This window comes from Manacus vitellinus, unplaced genomic scaffold (assembly GCF_001715985.3).
Source record: "Manacus vitellinus isolate BGI_N305 unplaced genomic scaffold, ASM171598v3 scaffold_2_pilon, whole genome shotgun sequence".
In the NCBI taxonomy this organism is placed as follows: Eukaryota; Metazoa; Chordata; class Aves; order Passeriformes; family Pipridae; genus Manacus; species Manacus vitellinus.
In genome coordinates this window covers 46045556-46065849 of record NW_021940208.1, presented here as the reverse complement: position 1 = coordinate 46065849, position 20294 = coordinate 46045556, and the positions used below count along the sequence as shown (strand labels likewise).

The following is a 20294-nucleotide window of genomic DNA, read 5'->3' as shown; positions in this document are numbered from 1 at the left end:
CTTTCAAGGGCTTAATGGTATCTATTCCTGCACTGTAGAAGAATAGGATGCTGAGTGATTGCATTTTTTCCACAATCACATCCCTAAATCTTTTTCTTTCTGCTTTTCTTAATGGGTTTTGAAATCAGTCTAATGTTTAAATAAGCAGAACTCTCTTACTATGAAAGTCACTTGTATGCTAAAATAATGGGTTGAGATTCTTCCCTTCTAGAACTGCTGGCTTTGGTACCTAATTCAGTTGTCCACCCTTCTGTCAAACACAACATAATACCTAGAAAAATAATTTTTCATTTTTCTCACTGATAGAAAGTCTGGGTTTTGGTATCAGACATGGTATCAATTACTTACATTAGTAAGTGTTCCTTCGTTGATGGTTTGTGATAAATAAACTTCTAAAAAGTCTTCCTGATTGTTTACTGCATATTTGTAACAAATTAGGAATGAGCACACGTTTACCATAGTAAATAATGTTTAATCTCTGCCAAGGAAGTTTCTTTTTGCTCACTGGATTCTGTACATGTAGAGAATGGCTGAACTGGGTGAAACCTGGTGGTGGTGGTGAGAGGCTGGTACTGATCCATTAAAATATGGTTGCTGAAAGCATCAGACAGCTGTTGAGTTTCCTGGAGCTGAGTGATTACTCGACATAATGTAATACTGAAAAATTAGGAGTCAAGAGTTTCCTTTGAATGGGAAAGTAGTATTTTATAGTCCTATCAGAGTGGCAAAGCTCTGGGGAACTTAGGAAAAATAAAACGAGGATAGGTTAAAAAGCATTTTTTGCATGTCTGCTATGAAAGAGTGTGACCAGAAAGAAAGAGAGGGTAGTTTTATTTCTTAGGATATCTGATGCTGTAGTCCTTGATATTTTTCATAGTTTGCATTTAGCTGGGGCAGAGGGGCTGCTGTGGTGTTTACAGAAATATGAGTAGTACTTCATTCCACCTAAAAATAAATACATGAATAGTGTATTCTTAAATAGCATGAACAAAAAGTAAGATACTTAAAAGCTTGTACTTGCTGTAAGGCTGAACAGCTGTGGTATGGAAGAATTGATACTCTCTTTAACAGAAAAGTCCACAGTTCAAATGTAGCACAAAGCTTTTAAAATTGTTGAAAGACCCAGAATTGACTTCTGGTGAAACAATTAGACTTGACTGAGCAGAAAAGGTCATGGAGCTGAAAATGAGTTATTCTTGGGGAGAGTGCTGTGGCATTATGCCCATGAGGGAAAGAGACCTGAGGCAGGAAAGTACGTAGAGCTCAAAGACAAAGTTTGCAAAATAGTGACATATGTGGCAGCAGCACCTGTGGTAAGCACAATTTTGCTAGAAGTTTATAAGAATTGCAAAAAAGTGTGCACAGCATGGGTGAAAAGGTGGTGTCATCATCGGCTCAGATGAATTCCTCGTGGGAACAGTGGACAGTATTTTAGCAAATAAATTAATGGGCCAGACCTTAAGAACATGAAATAATACCATGCAGGGTCACAGCACTGGTCTGTCTAGGCCAGTGGTCTTTTTCCAGCAGTGGCAGTAGGAGATGCCATTTGGGGAGAGTATGAGAACCTGACTACAGGTGATACAATGAGATATTTGGTGATGTTTTTAATATTGTCCTATGTATATATTGTCCATAATTATCACTGAAATAAAATCTGCTTTTAGAAAGGTTGTAAGTGAGGTAAGACTGACGACAAATATCTGTGAATCAGCCTCTGCTGGTAAAGTGCTAAACACGGGAGTAAATAACAAAGTAGGAAATAGACCATTTTAGCAGTGCTAAGGAAAAAAATACCCATTGTTGAATCAAATGTTTTGATTTCATAAGGCTCTGTACTCAGTGGGACTGTCTTGGGCTTATATAGCTGGGGAAGCATTATGGAAATGACTTCTAAGAGATAGAAGGGAAGAATTGTCAAGCCATTCTTTTTTTTCTTTAAAAAGACAGCAAGGCCTGATACACGAGATAAAAGAACGCATTGCTGTGGGAATCTTGAAGCAAGTGGAACAACCAGCAAAGCGATCACACTTGGCAATGGTGGTGGATAGTGGAGCCACAACCCCCCTAAAGTAATATGATGGAAAAGGGGTGCTTTCTGTTACCTGAGGAGTAACTCTGGGAGTGTTGGGTGATGCCAGACATTTTTCTGCGTTGTTTCAGGCAGGTTCTGGCAAGAGCTGTCAAGAAAGCAAAGCACGTGTGTGTGCGTGTTCTGCACTTGCTGATTAATGCTGTTTCCTCAAGCTGCCATGTAAAATTGTGCTTGGCATCTGAGGTGTTCCACAGGAACATATTTGTCACGGTAGTAGTTTATGTGAGTAGTTTTTGTGTGTGTAGCTTTTTTTCCTTGAGAAAAGGACGGTGTAAGAGTATAGCCAGGGACTATTTACAGGAGAAGTGCACTGCTGAACAGTAAAACATATTAACTGTTTATGTTATTTGTACAGGGAGATCACAGTAAAGTTGTAAGTAACTCCCTGTAACTTGAGGAAGAAGACCTCTCACTTATCTGGTGATCCTCTTTGCAAAGTTGTGCCTTGCTGCCCAAGTCACTGAGAACACTTGGGTGCAGAACGGCCGAGGGGGCACAAGGTGCAATAAAAAAGAGCATTTGAGAAAATCAGAGGTCCTACTCAAGTTTTACTGCTTATAAATAGAAAAATACATTGTCCACAGCCATTTACAAGAATGGGTGTTGGCACTGTCGTTCTGCGTGTGACTGTATTGGTTTCCATGTACAGTGGATATGAACAGGAGCTGCGTGGAGAGATGCATAAGTAGAGGCTTTGGCTCTGATAAAAGCTTGTTTTTCATGGAAAACATGTATTAGGTGGAAGTAACTTATTACTGTGGCTGAGGGCCCCTGGCAACTGACTTCTTACATGAGTGAAGATAATTTATTATTTAAAGGAAAATAACCTCTCTATGTTGTAGGAATGTAAGATGGAGTCTTAAAGGATGAGTATTTTGACTGTCTGTCAGAATCACCAAGTCCAGAGCTTGATTACATGTTTGTTTCTAAAGCATCAATATCTGGAAGTCCCAGGCAACACATGAACTGTGATTTTTGAAAACTGCTATTGGGATGAAGTTCTGCATAAGACAGTTAAACCTCTTGGCCCAGTGTTCCCAGAGAGCCTATTTCTATCCCTTGTTGTAGGGTGAGAGATTACTGATAATAGGATGCTGTTTAAATACAACAGAATGGTGGCAGTGCCAATGTATTAAAGAAAACACCCTTTTTATTATAAGGTCACTTGTTAAAGAACAATTGCACACAGTTCGCCATGACCTCAAACAAATATTAAGGCTTCTCACTTAATGACAAAATGCATGCCAAGTCAAACGAATGAGCATGTTGGTGGCACAGAAAACATCTGCCCTGAGGAGCTAAGTACGTGCTTGTTTGCTTGGAAAAACCATGATCCAGAAGGACTATCTTACAGAGATGAGAACAAATGGAAGGTGCTAGCATTAAGGATGTGATTGGAAATTTTGAATACATTTCTGTGGTGCACCTGACAGATGTGTTCAACCCATTTGCAGTGACATAGTGGTTTAGTTAGGTAACCTCTTATCAACTAATTGCAAATAACAGGATTCATCGGAGAAGAGAGCATCTTGCAGAACTCGAGGTTGCTGTTTTTGAGGCTTTTAGAGCTGGCAGTATTTAATTCTTTTTCCTTTCACTCAGTTTATCTGAAATTACAATTTTCATTTCTTCTCCAACTATACCTTTTCTTTACCTTTTCAGTGAATTGGTTGTCTTGTCTTTAAATTCCAAACTTTAAAGTGGATGCACATTTTCCTGAAGCTGAATTAGCACTGATTGAGTGCTGTCATTCCTGTCAAAGATTGCTGTCTCTGGTTGCTTCAGAAAAGGACAATGTCTGAGATGTGTTTTAAATATTGTATGTACCTCACTTTCTCTTCTGTACTCATAAGTCTTCATTGCATTTTCACTGAAGACAAATGTGTTCCTGACAATTTGATGCAAACAATAGTATAAACAGCCATATGTATTTTTTTAACTAGTTTCAAAAGAAAACCATAATTTTTTTTAGAAAGTAATTTGAAGGCACGACTACTCACCTTAACTTGGCTGCCTTAAGTGAGTAAAATTAAGTGGAGTTGTTTATGTACTAGGATTACAGTACGAAGATAAAGGGTTTCTCTTTGGATGTTTCCTCTGTTTTTTTGTAATGAAGGAGAAAAACTGCAGAAAATCTACAATGTGGTTCAGTATGCTCCTCTGGGTGGAGTTGGCCTGAGTGAAATGGTTATCGCTCTGATCTTCTCATTGCAATGTCATCTCTCCAGGGAAACTTGTCTGCTGATGTGCCAGTGTAACCAGCTGCCTGTGTAGTTGTGCTTTAACAGAGCTGCAGGACAGTCAGTCCAAACAATCTGCTTTGAAAAAGTGTGTTAAAGGAAAAAGCATTCAAGGATAAAGAAAGTGTCAGAACTGGATTAGGGATTGATTGTACATGCAATTATTTAGCAGGCTCAATGAGAAAAGAATTTAAATCAGGAGTAAGGGAGGAGGAGTAAGGGTGATGCCAAGGAAGTATGAACAGAGTGGGGTTTTGTAGTTTCTTGACCTGGCTTTACTTCAGACAACATAGCCTGACTGAGAGTGGCTTAAGTTAATGCAGTGAAGGTTCAAACTTGACATCCAGGACATGCACCATTGCTATTATTAAATTAATATGGCTTTGTGGCAGTTCCATGGGCTAATATAATCCTTGAGAGTCCATATTAGGATCCATGAAGTAGCATGTGGGAATGGGGTTTGGGTAGCTGTATTTGACTTCTACTTAAATGTTGGTAAAACCGGTCCTGGAACACCCAAGCAGTTCTTGGGTGGGATTTGACTGCAGATTCAGCCATCAAAATTTAGATATCTGCTTGATGGGCTTTAGATGTTTACTTTGCTGTAGTCAGAGGGCATCTAGTAAATACAGTTAGGGGACTGTAGAGAAATATTCTACCATATGGTCACTAGGTACACACTTACAGGTTAGATGAAGTCACCATCCCTGGAGGTATTTAGAAGATGTGCAGATGTGGTGCTTAAGGACATGATTTAGTGGTGGTCTTGGCAGTGCTCTGTTAACGGTTGGACTCAATAATATTAAGAGGTCTTTTCCAATCTAAACAGTTTTATTACTCTATTCATCACTTTTTAAACTTGTAAGCTAGGACAGGAGTTTCGCTATGTAGGTCACATGTAGATTCCCACATTCAGGTTTCCAAGTCTCAAATCCCATCCCCTGGGCTCCATTCATTCATTCGAGATCCTACCAGGTCAGCAGCTGCAAGTCCAGAATAGTGTGGTTCCTATGGTAGTAGGTCCTATACCATTGCTATCAAACCCATGTGGATAACTTGGCATTGAAAGCCAGAGAGACCCACACGACTGCTTGGTACCCCTTGTTTTTCTATTATGGAAGAAAATGGAAGACCTCAAATATCTGACACTTTTGAGCTTATTAGAAGGCAGAAAGGTATTTTATAGGTACTTTCAAGAGAAGATAAAGGACTCTTTAAGTTCTCACTAGAGCAATGTGCCAGCAGATCTAAGGGGTTCAAAGTGGGGTTCTACATGAAGGTGTGGTGCCTTTTTATAGAAGTACTTAAACCAAACATGAAATACTGATCTCAGCGTATAACTGATACCAAAGCGTGGTGATCTATGGGGTGGAAGGATAGACATTTTAATGAGACATCTTGAACTTTAAATTTTGCTTTGCGTTTTTGTTTTGTCAACTTTACTAAATTACTTTGAATAGCTTACAATTTGTCATAAGATTTCTAACCTTATATAAATGGTATAATTTCTCTAACAAAGGGTAAGACTTACAGCTTGTGATAGATGTATGGCATTTGGCTTGTAATGGCCATGTTTTTTCCAGATTTTTAGGGGATTTTTTTCTTATGGTTTCTTTATCTGGCATTAAATGCTTTTCTGTTCTGTGATTGTGGTACAGAAATACCTGTTATTCCTAGATCAAGACCTGTTAGAGATAAAAATTTCAGGATATCACTCTCAGCACCTATAAGAATTATGAATATGTAGGTTGTCAGACGCTAAAAGGAAAGAATGTTTCGCAAGTGAATGTCCTATCAGAGCATTAATTTCCCCAGAGGGTTGTAGGAGGCTGTGCTTGTTCCAGTAAAAGAGGAGATTTTTAAGTAAAATTAAGCCGCAGTAAATGGAGTGACTGACCAAAGCATGAGGAAAATCTCTCAGGACTCTTGCAAGAGCATGACTCAACAGAAACAGCACGTGCTGTTCTGCATTCTAGGGATAGACTATGCGCAGATTGTGTGTGGGAGATTCATCTTTCTCCGGGGAAATGGAAATAAGTTTGAAGGTGGACATTGGACAATGTGTCTCCATTTGGAAGCCATGGTCTTTTCCTGGAACCATCCAGATCTTTTTAGTCTCAGTAGCTTGTGCACCTGTTGTCTTTTGTGTAAGGTGGCCTTGTTTCAAATACTGTGCAGATAGCTGCAAAATGTAATTCATCAGCTCCTGTTTTTTGGTTTTGATTGGTTTTTTGGGTTTTTTGTTGTTTTTTTTTTAATTTAATTTGACTGTTATTTTCTGCACAGTCATTACATTTTGAATACTAAAATTAAGAAAACAATAAGAAGCCCTAACAGTAAAAGATACTGGTTGTGTAGACCATATTTCTTCTAAGTAGGAAAATCTTGCCTGCTTAGCCTTCTGATGCAATTTTCAATTGTAAGCTGATTCTGCTAGGCGAAGTCTAGATACTCAGTCCTGAGCATTTCTTGCTGCACAAACTGAATACCTACCTCACTGCTTGTGTCCAGAAGGAGAGATGTCAGACTACTCATTAATATTTGTCAGCCTGGTGATGATCTTGGGTCCTCCAGCTTGCATGCAGTGAATCTATTAGAAGTTGGGGCAGGCTCCAGCCGCAGAGGTTGGTTGTCTCTTGTGAAACTCAGGAGCTAGAACCTTCACCTTACCTCACGCAGTAACTACATGATTACAGTCTACAAATAGTTGTGTCTGGCTTTTGGACTACTTCATTAAGAGTTAATTTATATGCAATTTTGGTTTTCAAAAAAAACCAACACACATGACTGATCCACCCTATCATAAATTTTTATAATGATAAGGTGGTGCAGGCTCATCTAAAATTCCTTCCAAAGGCGGTGTCAGATTTTTACTTTAGTCATCCTAACCATCTTTTCCTTCCCTGTATTTTTGCCATAGCAAGGCTTTGTTTACAGAAGCTGGATCTTAATAGTTTTACTCCCACTCCCACCCCCACCGGCACTTTGCAACATATTGTAGGTTATCATCACTAAAACTTCAGTTTACCTTTTTTATTTTTTATTAAGAAGCATGTATTTTCCTCAGAATTCTTTTTCTTGAAGCAGCTTTCCTCAACATTTCATTTCAGATTTGTGGCTGATGGTATGAGGAGACTATGTACTTCAGAAACAGCTTTTTTGTGACTGTGTAGGAAGTGACGGAGTGAGAAGGGGAAGGCAGCAGTTGAATAATGCAGATTCGGGAGTGAGTTTGTCAGAAGGAAGGAATGGACTTCAACCTCTGCTGATAAGGATGGAGGTGAGGGAGCCTTTAGAAATTAGCCAGCATGTGGATGGCTGACAGGCTTGGCAGAGATAATGAGTAGTACAGAGGAACATGGGGATCTAGACAGGAGCAAATTTGTAGGAGGTCTGGAATCTTTATTTTCTTTCTCCTCACCCCACAGTAAAAAGGAAATACGTTTACAGGGTTCTAAAGAATGCCAGAGAAGTGGAAGGTAGAGAAGGGCTGATGGCAGTGCTAGTGAGGAGTCAGGGTGCTTTATTTCGCTTTGTGCTGACATAGGTATGTGCATAATTGATCTAGGTGAAATACCATGCACTCTCATTGCCACCTTACCTCCTCCTGATGAAATCTAGGTAAAATGTTTGTGATCTACTGTATGTATCTAGAAGGTCAAACAACATAATGCTGTCAACACCTTAACCCACAAATGAGCAGTGTAGTGGTAATGCAGCTTCCTTCAGAGCTCCTACCCTATAGGTATTTTCCTTAATTGAGTTATGAGACCCTAAAATGTGCTTTCAAGATTTATGAGACTGCAAGGCTGTTACACTCCTAAATCTTCTATCATAAGCTAAGACCTTGTCTAGAACTGAACTTAAATTGTGCTGACTCATGCAGTCATAATATATAAGGTGTGTGGGTTTGCTGTTTGGTCAAGTGAAATTAGGATAAGTCAGAGAAGCCTGAAGAGAAAAAAAAAAAAACAAATTTAGGGGTAAAGGTTGTGCTCGGTTTTGACTTCAGAGCATGGGGGGGAGGGGGGGCTACCAGAAGTGCAACAGGAAATGCAATGTTTCATAGGCATTTCCATTGAAAGTGTTTGAAGACCCAGGTGGCTCTCTGGTATCTGATCTCAGCTGATGTGTTTCTGTGTTGCTTAACTTTTCCAACTCAATGCACGGATAAAGGGATGGAAGCATTTTTGCTGCAAAACATGCATTTTCAGCACCCAGTAGTCACCAATGGGATCTAAAAATCAGGCAGCCACAAAATTCAGCTGGAATCCACGTATGCATTGTATGTGATGATGAAGAGGTGGCTCCTCTACAGTCCATGAAATGGAAAATTTCTTAGAAAAAATTTCTAATTAATTTGTTACTGAGAGTAATACAGGAATTTAGTCCTGAGCTGGGATTTCAGTTGTCTTGTTTTTGTACAGGATGGGTTTATTCTTGTATGGATTTTTTGCCCCCTTTTTAAGGAGCAAATGAGCACACCTTAATTACAGTATACAAGGATCCTGCCAAACATACATGCACAGCTAGTGTTCTGAAATAAATTTGTGTGCAGATGATGGGTTTGATTGTGTGTTCAAACTGAAAGTTTGATGAAGGATATGAAAGGGTCTGCAGGAAATGCGGGATTGAATTCAGAAAATTGGGCCAGGATCCGCTGTCCTAAGCAACAGAGCTTCTTTCCACATTATATCTAGTTTTCTAAGAGTTAAGTCAGGTTTACCCCAGCTATTCACATCATACTCTTTAGTAAACCTGGTAAAACTAGCTTTTAATGACACTTCTGCAGTGTGTAACAATTTGGGTTCGATTAAGATTAGTTGTCTGTTACATTAATTATCTATTACTCTGTTACAGCAGTCACAAAATAGTTTACAAAGAAAGGCAGTAATGTTCAGTCAACCAGTTTTGAAAAGACATCTCTTAAAGCAAAAATAATGCAGAAAAAAACCATAAACTGCACAGTTAGTCAATTTAGGTATTACTGTAAATTTTCCAAGTTGCTTAAAAGTAGATGTTGCTCATATGTTATACAGTGCATCCACTCTTGAATTTGATAATTATGTTTAAATATTTAAGTGTTTGAATAGCATGTTAAATGGTTTTATACTTGTTCTAAATTAAATTCTTCTGGCAAAGAGTTTTTTATTTTGTTTCTGTTGTGCTCCAGACTCTCCTACAGATTTTTGGTGTGGTGGCTGTGGCTGTGGCAGTGATTCCTTGGATACTCATCCCCTTAATTCCACTATTTATTCTTTTCATTTTTCTTCGACGATATTTCTTAGACACTTCAAGAGATATTAAACGTCTAGAATCCACAAGTATGTAGTTTGGCGGGACTTAATGTTAGTTTGAACCCTGCTTATTATTATGTGAAATGCTACTATTTTATAGACAGTCCATCAAAGTTTTTTTTCTTTTGCTATGCAAATAACTTCCTTATTGCCTTGGTTCTCAACTAGTGAATCACACACTTAACTCCTGTTTTGCATAATGATAAACCTTGTGTATGTTAGTTTACCTATCTGTAAATAAAGAACATGCTAAGCTGCTGGTCTTTGGGACCTTGCATGAACATACTAATGGTGTTTCTGACCTTATCTGACTCTTGTGCCTGACTTTAGCTTGGCTACGATATGAAATACTAAGCATTTTGAATAACAAACATGGGTACCTGATGTCATTAATAAAGCTTAAGGAATTTCTTCAGTGACAGCAATTGTTAAAAATGTAAGGCATTTTTGTATAAATTAATCTGCCTGGCTGTCTGTCTGATTCTAATTGAGTAAGAGGACATTAGTTAAAGATACTGCATATTTATTCTAAAAGGATGCAGTAGAGTAACTTGTATGGTTAAATATAAAGTAGTAGGATTAAAGATTAGTGTGGTGCAAAAAGAATTAAATGTTGTCCTTCAGCTATTGTTAAGGTACTCTTATTTCCCTTTGTAGCTCGAAGTCCAGTGTTCTCTCACTTGTCGTCATCCCTCCAGGGTCTATGGACTATTCGGGCTTTGAAAGCAGAGGAAAGATTTCAAAAATTATTTGATGCACACCAAGACCTCCACTCAGGTTTGTGATGAATTGACGTGAAAAATCAAATACTTTGCACTGTAGGAGGGAAATATCGTATGCCCTCAGCGACATGTGTATAATGTGCATTAAAATCAGTAGGAGCTGTGCATTTGTCTCTTTAGGGTAAAATTTCTCTATTAGAACAAAAACGTTATTATCTGTCTAGATTTAGGGAGTTTACTTTGGGCTGTAATGTAATTTGAGATACGCACGCGTATGTCTTAACAATGCATAAGATAAACATTTGAAAGTATGCCTGCTAAGAATACTTAAAGAATAATTTTTCACGTTTTCCTGGATTCCATCTTTAAAAAAGGGGGGGGGGAGATGAAACAAGCTATGTTATGAAGCATTTAATGTTTAGTAGTGCTAGGAGTGGGCAGAGATTATTATTATAAATCACCTTGGAAGAGTTTTATGGATCTCACTTATTTTTTTACTTTGAGCAGCTTTCAGGGCTTAAATCTAATATATGGTATTAACATGACCAGAAGGTGTAAAATATTAATATTCTGCAAGCATAAGTAATGTAATTCAGGCTTGCACTGTGATTCTTTACCTTCTGTCAACTAAATGTTCTCTATTACAGTGTTTTTTAAGATGCAGCAGAGTGCAAGAGTGCAATTTTGTGTTTGGTAGGTAAGATTGTGAATTTTCTCTGTCGTAACATATATACAAATATGTTCTCTGGCTTTTTTGTAAATTATAGATCTAAAAGGTAAGACCGGTTGATCTTTTCTGTGATAAAGTAGTTTATCACAGGTTGTAGAATTGTGCACACTGACCTCCTTGTTGAGCCCAGTTACCTGTGACGGGTGTATCTTCCAGGGAGGCACCTCTGGCTTTGAATTTCCCATTTCTTAATATTTTTGAGTTGCCAGTTACCTGACCAGATCAATGTAACAGCAGCTGTTAGTGAGGGAAGACAAAGTTGGTTTTGAGCTTTGTATTAGAAGACATCTTTAGTCAATAAACTACACATACAAGCTTCACTATACAAAAAAGAGGACCATGACCTTTAGAGGAAATACTTTTCGTGTATTTTAAGGTGAGATCTAAGGAACACAAACACACTATTTTCCAGTCAATTTTATGTGTCTCCCTATCAAAACTGTCCATAACACCCCTCCCGGCCAGATCAGGAACCTGCTTTTGAGATCAAGCTTCAGTGCTTATTATCACACTCTTTTGCATACCTACACACTTTGTCTTGGTGCCTTTCCCACCAGAGTATTTGGGGTACACCGACTTGCTTAGTGTGTGTGAAATTTTTGGTCCTCACAGGGAATATGAACCAGCAATGTGCCTGGGCAGCAAAGAAAGCCAGCAACACCTGGGCTGTATTAACAGGAGCATAGCCAGGGAATGAGGAAAATCATCCCTCTCAGCACTTGTTAGCCCTCAGTGGAGGTGCCAATAGGATAGCGTACTAACGGAAGAGATCTCTCTGTGGAGAGAGGCTGAGGAAACTGGGCTTGTTCAACTTGCCAAAGAGGCAGCTTACAGGTGATTTAATAGCTGCCTTCCAGTACCTGCAAGGATGTTGACAAAAAGATAGGCTCTTCACCATGGTACATAGTGGTAAGAGCAACAAGTGGGTATAAGTTGTAACAAGAGAGATTTAACCTGAACACAAGAAAAACTTTTTCACCATGAGCAGTCAGGCATAGCAACAGGTTTCTCAGAGATGTTGTGCAGGCTTCATCCATGTCAATTTTCAAGACTTAAGCTGCATAAAGCATGTAGCAGCATGGTCTGGCTTCAGAGCTGACTGTGCTTGAGCAGAGGTTGAACTAGAAATCTCCTGAAGTTGCTTTCACACCCTGAATGCTTCTTCGATACTAAATGTGAGCAAGCAGTAGCTGATATAAGAGGATACCTTTCATGCTAGCTCATAAAGTTGGAGTCTCCTAAAGAGTTTTAAATTCTTTACTGAATTACAGAAGGCTCTCTCAACCAGCAAGGGTTTTGTTTAGCACTTGTGGCTGGAGTAGTGTCCTGCTTTATTTAGGCCTGAGCCTAGGACACAGGACACTTGCTTTGAACCACTTTCATGCATGCCTATGAATTCAATATTAAATAAATTTTAGGTAACGAACATCTAAAGGGCATGCTGAGATTTGATCGAACCCGAGTTTCCTTCCTGCCAGTGTCCATCTCTATAAGCAGGCTCATGAATCTTCAGAAGTTATACCATGATGAGTCTTTGTTAGTCCCCATGATTGTCATATTCCTTCCTTTATGCACGGTGACCCCACTTACATAGGAATGTTGCAAAATGACCCATCTCAAGTTTAGGGCGCCTTTCCAGATGACAGGGTCAATGGAGCAAAACCTCGGAGATGAAAAATCTACAACCCAAGCGTCATCCCATTTCTTGGCCTTACAACTACACTGTTGTGCCAAAAATGACCTTTAATGTCACCAGGAAGCTGCTGTGGATTGTTTCCAGGGCCACTTGGCTTCTGGGTTTCAGAGAGGTAACTAAATTATGGTGAATTCAATTTGTGATTTGGTGCAGCACTCCCTCCTGCCTGTGTCATTCTGTGTGCCCAGGTGTATGACCGTGTCAAATGTCTTGTTTAATGCAACCAGCTGCTAAATGTGTGGTCAGCCATATTGCAGTTAGGGTTGATGAAAATGGGACTAAGAAGTTACCAGCTCTGTACCTTAGCTGGATGCCTCTTGTCATCCTCACTCTTACCCTCTGCTGCTCTCCAGAAGTTACATGGAGGTTTCTGTTGGCTGAATTGGTTTGATCACTCCATAATCTGGCTATCCAAGATGATCAGGCTTAAAAGCCGGACTTGCCTACTCTTTATTTTATAAAAGGGAGATTTTTTTATTTTGAATCTTTCCCAGCACTAGGCTAAGGAACATTGAAACAGTTGAAACTGAGTTGATCTTTAACATGGAATAATGACAAGCAATACAGAAGGGGTTGGAATGGTAACCTTCTGCTGTGACTTGGTAGCAGCTGGAACAATTCATCTGACTGTAGCCTAAGCAATAAATAGTGTCATACTTTGTTATGGCTACTTGACTTCTGGTTTTGGCCCTGAATGCAAACACTGTCATCTGGATTGCAATGTCTTTTCCTCTGTCTCCTGTATCTTGTACTGTAGCATATCTATCTGGGGTGGAATTTGGCACCAAATTGGGAACACCTGGATGTGAGTGCCCAGTGGAGATGTCCACCTGTGAGCTTCCCCAAAAGTAAATATGTACACCTAGTCATTTGAATAACTCCGTAGCTAAACTGGCTGTACTGAGTGGCTCTTACAGGAGCTTAATCAGCTGGAGCTGCCCTCTAAAGACTTGGCTCTGACAGTTGTGTTGTGATACATTTTAGCTAAAAGCCTGTAGACTCTAGTACACCTATGGTAAATGTAGTTGTACTTAGTCGCCCTAAGACTCCCGAGTCCAGAGTCGGGAGTTCAGAAGAAGCTTCAATTTTAAAATAAATGGACCATGCTTGACCATGACTTGACACCTTGACTGTTTTTGTTCCTATTACTGTATGTTATACTAGCTGTGGTTGCCATTGTGGTTGCTTTTTGTGTGAAAACAAAGTTAGACCATTTCAGGAAAATTGATCAATATCCTGATCATCATCAGTCCATACAGACATGCACTTGAAGATGGCAAGTTTTTTTTTAATCAACTTGTAATATTATCATGAATTAATTTAGTAATAATTATACAACTTACTGTTCTAACAATCCACTGTCTTATGTCTTTGCAAAATACACTTTAGAGGCCTGGTTTCTGTTTTTGACGACCTCAAGGTGGTTTGCTGTGCGTCTGGATGCCATCTGTGCCATTTTTGTTATAGTGGTTGCTTTTGGTTCCCTGCTTCTCGCCAACAGTAAGTACGGATGTTAGAAAAAGTTCACCCCGTAATTACCATGTATAGTATTGTCTAATTCTTTTTCACAGATTTCTGTTTCTAGTTGTTTAAAGGCTGTAATTAAGTTAAATGTTTCTTTCTAGATCATGATCTCTTCCTCAGTCTAGGGCATTGGGGCTGTATCTGCTTTCCTGCAAATACATCTTCTGGACTGAGGCATGCATCTGTCATCATCCCCAAATGTGCAAACAAACCTGAAGATCTCTAGTCTTCACTTCTGAGATTCTGGCTTTCAGAGTGATAACAACAAATAAATCCTTTTCATTTTCCCCACCTTTGTCTATCTTTTTTGGGCCTACAGGACTTTGCTTTTCATACTGAAACACCCATGGAGCTGCCTCTTAACAACTTCTTTCCTTTCTACACATGGTACAGTAGGTCAAAAGGCAAGCTAAAGTTTCTAGGGATGCTCTTCCCCTATCTTGGATCAGTGGAATAGGCCAGTTTCAGAAAGAAAATTGCCTCATAATAATACATTTTATGTTCACTGTCACTCATGAACTGTCATTAGAGCATGCATCATCCAGGATGTAATTGGGTTACATGTACTAGAATGAGATAGTAATCTAAAACATGAAGGAAGAAACAATTATCTTGGACATGAAAATTAATGCTAATTTGCTGGTTTTGTTTCTTTTCTTTTTTCTTTGGATAAGTTCTGTATATGCACGTGTGTTTTAAAATCTGAATGCCGTACTGCACAATACTGCAAATTTTGAGCTAGGTTTAATGTTAGTAGAATGCAAAAAGACAAGTCAAAACAAGGGTCCGGAATCTTTCCTTGCCTCTGGATAAGGAGTAGCTCTCTTGAAGTCAATAGGACTATGTTAGGATAAAGTTCAAGTAAGTCAGAGGACAATCATGCTTAGTATCAGGGCAGACAGAATCCATATATTTTGTGAGAGTAGACCCACTGAACACAGTAAATGCTTTTATAAAAAGGGGAAGAAATATTCTGCACTATTTTTATCTGATTGCTTACAAGAGTACAAAGTTGATGTGAGTGTTCGTAACTAATTTTGAAATCATTTTATGCTAATTTTTTGCTTAGGTTTAGGGGCTTATCTAATTCCCTTAGAAAAAAAGTGAAGAGTTAACTAGTGCTCAGCCAGATAGGGATGATCCTAACAGGCTATGTAAGTCTGGTCTTGAGACTGAACCTCAGATAAAATGCTAGGCCAAGGAGAATTGGGATTATCTTCTCAAATAGACGGTTTCCAAAATGTATGAAAGAAATGCAGCAAGTTGCTGTTCTGCCTGGAGCTGCTCATTGTACAGATAGCAAGTACTACGTAACCAAATAAAATTCTGTCTGTGATGCTTCCATCATATAAGGAACCTCATGAAAGTGAACTTTAATGGGATTTTGTGTAGTTACCAGTGTACCTATTTGAGTCTCTTTTTCCTCTCTTCTGCAGCTCTGAATGCGGGGCAGGTTGGTTTGGCGCTATCCTATGCAATCACCCTCATGGGAACATTCCAGTGGGGTGTTAGACAAAGTGCTGAAGTTGAAAACCTGGTAATGTTTGTTTATTCCTTTTCTCCTGGTTACTTTTCGTCCTTGTGACACAAAGCTTAAGGATGAGATTCTTCTTATTTAACTTAGGGTAATTATATCTTAGCAGGCCGTTGAGGCGCTACTCTACAGCCCATAAAGAAAAATAGCTTATCTTAGGGCATAATTTGTCTGACTGATTTTGAATATTTTTCAAGAGGAATTGTGTCCGGGGACTGTCCTTCTCCATTCACAGTAAGGGAGGCTTTATAATCTCTCTTTACAGCAGAAAGAAGACTGTCTAGTTATAGTGTAGACAATTGCATTGCAACTTGCTAAAATTACAATAAATGAATTCCTCTCTATAAGGAAGATTTAATTTTTTTCATATTTGATATTCGTAATTTATTATTATTTATGATTGCAATTTAGAATTTATATTCCTCATGGCATTTTTAGAGTCTTGTGATTTTGTTGTAAAGGCTCGTATCTTCTTAATTTGTTCTAGGTTAACACATATTTGAAAGTATTTGTTTATATTCACCTGAGAAGGTTGTGTGTTTTCCAAATATATAACATAAAACACCTTCTACCAATTCACAATATTTACTAGCATTTTCTAGTTTGCCTGTTTACTTTCTAAAGTTAATATATAAGAAAAATAGACTGTGAAAAGAACATGCTTAGCATAAACCTGGGATTTTTTGTGTTGTGTTGACAACTGAAGGTTACTTTGAATTACAATTTGCTGTCCATAGTCTAGGAAATATGTGTAGTCCTTCTGTAGAAGTTACAAAACCATGTTTAATAACAAATAAAATTAATAATAATAACATAAGGGGTTTTTTTCTTTTGGCTAGCACGTTGCTTCTTCAGCACATTTTTCACACAGGAATAAACTAGTAGTGACAGACTTTGATGAGAAATGGGAAGAAAGCTTTCAGTTTGTTTCATACCAGTTTGGAAGTTCTGGAAGTGTCTGTGGAACTGTCTTACATACCGAGTTGCTCTCTTGGAGGCTATGATTCAGGAATACTTTGGAGGAGAAGGGCTTGCCATTCACTAAACTGGCTTTGATGTGGAATGATGATCATTTTATAGAGCTATGATTAGCATCAACTTCTTTGACAAGAGGACATCTATCAAAAATCTCTTGTTATTAAGGGAGTCAAGAACGTTTTCTCTCTATTCTGTCATGAGCTGGTCAAGGGAAGTGATTGTCCCACTCTACTCTGTGCTAGTGCACCCTCGCCTTGAGTTCTGTGTGCAGTTTTGAGAACCACAATGCAAGAAAGATATAAAGCTGTTAGAGAGCATCCAAAGGAAACCTACAAATATGGTGAAGGGCCTTGAGGGGAAGCTGAGGTCACTTGGTCAGTTCAACCAGAAGAGGAGACTGAGAGGAGACCTCATTGCAGTCTACAACTTTCCTTGAGGGAAGGAGGAGGGGCAGGCACTGATCTCTGTGACAGGACCTGAGAGAATGGCATGAAGCTGTGCCAGGGGAGGTTTAGGTTGGATATTAGAAAAAAATTCTTCAACGTGAGGGTGGTTGGGCACTGGAACAGGCTCTCCAGGGAAGTGATCATGGCACCAAGCCTGCCAGCTCAAAAAGTGTCTGGCCAATGCTCTCAGGAATTTAGATTTGTAATTAATCCCACTGATTAGAAATGAATGTTTATGTGTGGTTTTACGTATCATGGTAGATCTGGATCTGTAGTAGGACATGAGATACATTCTTTCCACTTCTTCAGTTTAATAAAGAGGGCATAGAATGGCACCAAATACTCTTATCTGTGATTAAAAGAAACATGGTGGAATAATTTGCATTGAATCTATGTAGTCAAAATACATTTATATGTGTGCAATATCTGCTATATATGCAATAGGATGAAGTTCATGTATATATGTGTTCTTTCCTCCCGGTAGATGATATCAGTAGAACGAGTAATGGAATACACAGAACTTGAGAAAGAAGCTCCGTGGGAGACCAACAAACATCCTCCACCGGAATGGCCTAACCAAGGAATGATAGCATTTGAAAATGTTAACTTCACTTACAGTCTAGATGGACCTTTGGTCTTAAGACATTTGTCTGTTTTAATTAAACCAAGAGAAAAGGTATGTATATGGCCATCTTCAGATATTCACAGAAATTAAGCAAAGATGGTAAATTGACAGGAAGCTGTGTGCTAGAAATACATTATAAAATACATGGATGTTTGGAAAATAGTAAGTGTTCTTTTAAAAAAAAGGTTTTAGTCATATTTAATAACAGAAGTTAGAGCCTATTTATTTCCTGTAAGTGTAGCATAAATGAATCCAGGAGTATGGTGTTTCCGTCTGTTAAAACAAAGGATTAAACGTATCTGATAATTTTCTAAAAAAATCTGGGATTCTTCAGAAAGTGACAGACTTTGAAAATATCGGCTGAGCCCAAAATATTTGTTCAAATCCAAAGCAAATGGAGCTGCATTAGGAAATTTGGGATTCGGTAAATACCTTTGGAACAAACAGACAAGGTGAGCAAAACCAATTGAAAATAAGGAATGTACCTGCCCTTACACTGAGCCCCAAAATGGAAGAGAGAAGAAATACAAATCAGTTGCATAACTTTAGAATTTGGAATTTTATTTCAGTTCCTTTCGGCTACCAATCTAATTAACTACTGCCATTAATTAGATTGGTAGCCAAAAGAAACATAGAAATAAAACTCTTCCTCCTCTGCAAATTTGACTCTTCCTCCCCAATTTTGATGCTATTCCAGTTGAAAGAGTGCTGCAGGGAAGGTCTCCCCCACAGACAACATTAAATTAGAGCCCTGCAGTGTTAATTTGTGCTTTGCTACATTTCAAATGCACGTGTACTTTTGATTAGGATGTCTTCCCTAGGAGACTGGTTCAACTCTGGCCTCATTTCCCTGGCCTCATTTGTAACATGCATTTCCATTCACAGCCAACCCTGTTTCTTTCCTCAAGTGGACCAGTTAATAACATGCATGTTACAAAAATTCAGCCCAGCCTTGCTGCATGGAGTTGATCTCCTGAAATAATGTAGGAGTTAAAAATGGTATCTGAGAAGAGCCATATGGGTCGTCTCCTTAGCTGTTATATGTTATTCCAATGTAATAGCAGACAAAAAGTTTTACGTTTCTTAGAGAGAGACAGAAATAAAATAAAAAATGGAAGCAAGGGATATTAGCAATGTATGACTCAGTCCTTGGTGGAGGCAGGAGAGGGAGGGATGACAGGGGATATTTATTTTTGCTGAGCAGTTATGCTGTGGTTTTGTCATCCTGAGGTGAATTTGCCCAGCTTGAAACTATAGCCAAGACCTTTGTGTTGTTTTCTGTGATGTTTTGCACAATACTGTAGTAGACTACCACTGTATAAATCTCGCAAGCACGTATCCTTATATTGGTTTTAATTATGGAGAAGCATCTTCTTCACAACCAGGTTTACAGATCTGCTAGAAATTCTTCCCATGCTCTTGTCAGTGAGAGCTCTTATGCCTATTCAGGCCCCCATCTTATAGAGAATTCTGATAGGTGCAATGCTACTGGCAGGATGAATGAATTTTAGCTTCTGCTGTGCTTGTAGTTTTTCTTGTTGGCATCCCAGTGCCCAGCTTGGGAAGCTGTAGGTACAGCAGGAATGAAGAAGGTGATTGCTAGCAGATCACTCATGGGTTAAGGTCTCTTTTGATCTTCTTGTGTCAGCATTCAGCATTTCCCTACAGTGAAAGCAGGCTAGGAAGGACTCTCCGTTTTAACCATCTTTGCTAATGTAGTGTAGTCTGACAGAGAAAGACCAGCGAGAAGCAGAGCTGTGCCATCAGCTGGCAGTGATTAACCTCTTTTGCTACTATAGCTGCAGCTGGAGAAGGTCAGCATGTGTAACATTGGGTTTTAAACACTACTGTCTTTGTTTAAGGGTGCTTATTGGCTAATATACTGTTAAATGTACCTTTTCCTGACAGATCCTAATTCTGTGGGCTACGTGAAAAAGTTAGGAGGGTGAGGGCCTAAATTTACAGCATGGCAGCTGTTCACGTAAATACTCTCACAGCATAGCACGAAAGGGAGGTTGCCTGAGGGGCAATGACGACATGGGCATTTTCAATGGAGTAGCTGACGTGCTGTAAATCTCACTTTTTTTTTTGCAGCTCTAGTTTGAAGTATGGGTGACACTTGAGTAATGATGAGCCCAGCATAGCAGGTGTACTCCTGTGCATGCACATGGCTTATATCAGGCAACAAAATCCTGGCCATGTGATTCCTGCTAAGTGGGTGGGACTTCCACTTGCAGACTGTCGCTGCGTTTGCACTGGCTGTGAACATGGGCCTCTGAAGAATAAAATGTTTTTAAAAAAATAAATGTGTATACCAAGAGCTGTTTCAAATTCAAGTCAATTTTCAGCAGCCTGTAGTCAGTTGGACCAAAGATACAAATACATTCTTCTAAACGCTGAAGAGCAT

At 39.0% G+C, this 20294-nt stretch overlaps 1 protein-coding gene across 4 annotated transcripts in view; it reads left to right on the top strand.

The window, feature by feature from the left end:
- Window positions 1-20294, top strand: part of ABCC4 (ATP binding cassette subfamily C member 4) — a 146977-nt gene that overhangs the window by 90404 nt on the left and 36279 nt on the right. For 3 of the 4 annotated variants that reach the window (XM_029960873.1, XM_029960874.1, XM_018071273.3), the window contains 5 exons: window positions 9509-9659; window positions 10290-10409; window positions 14170-14280; window positions 15741-15841; window positions 17747-17938. In XM_029960873.1, coding sequence (XP_029816733.1) covers window positions 9509-9659; window positions 10290-10409; window positions 14170-14280; window positions 15741-15841; window positions 17747-17938 — 675 coding nt within the window. Of the gene's footprint in view, window positions 1-7445; window positions 7559-9508; window positions 9660-10289; window positions 10410-14169; window positions 14281-15740; window positions 15842-17746; window positions 17939-20294 lie in introns of those variants that run through there. The other variant, XM_029960875.1, reaches the window with a different exon arrangement.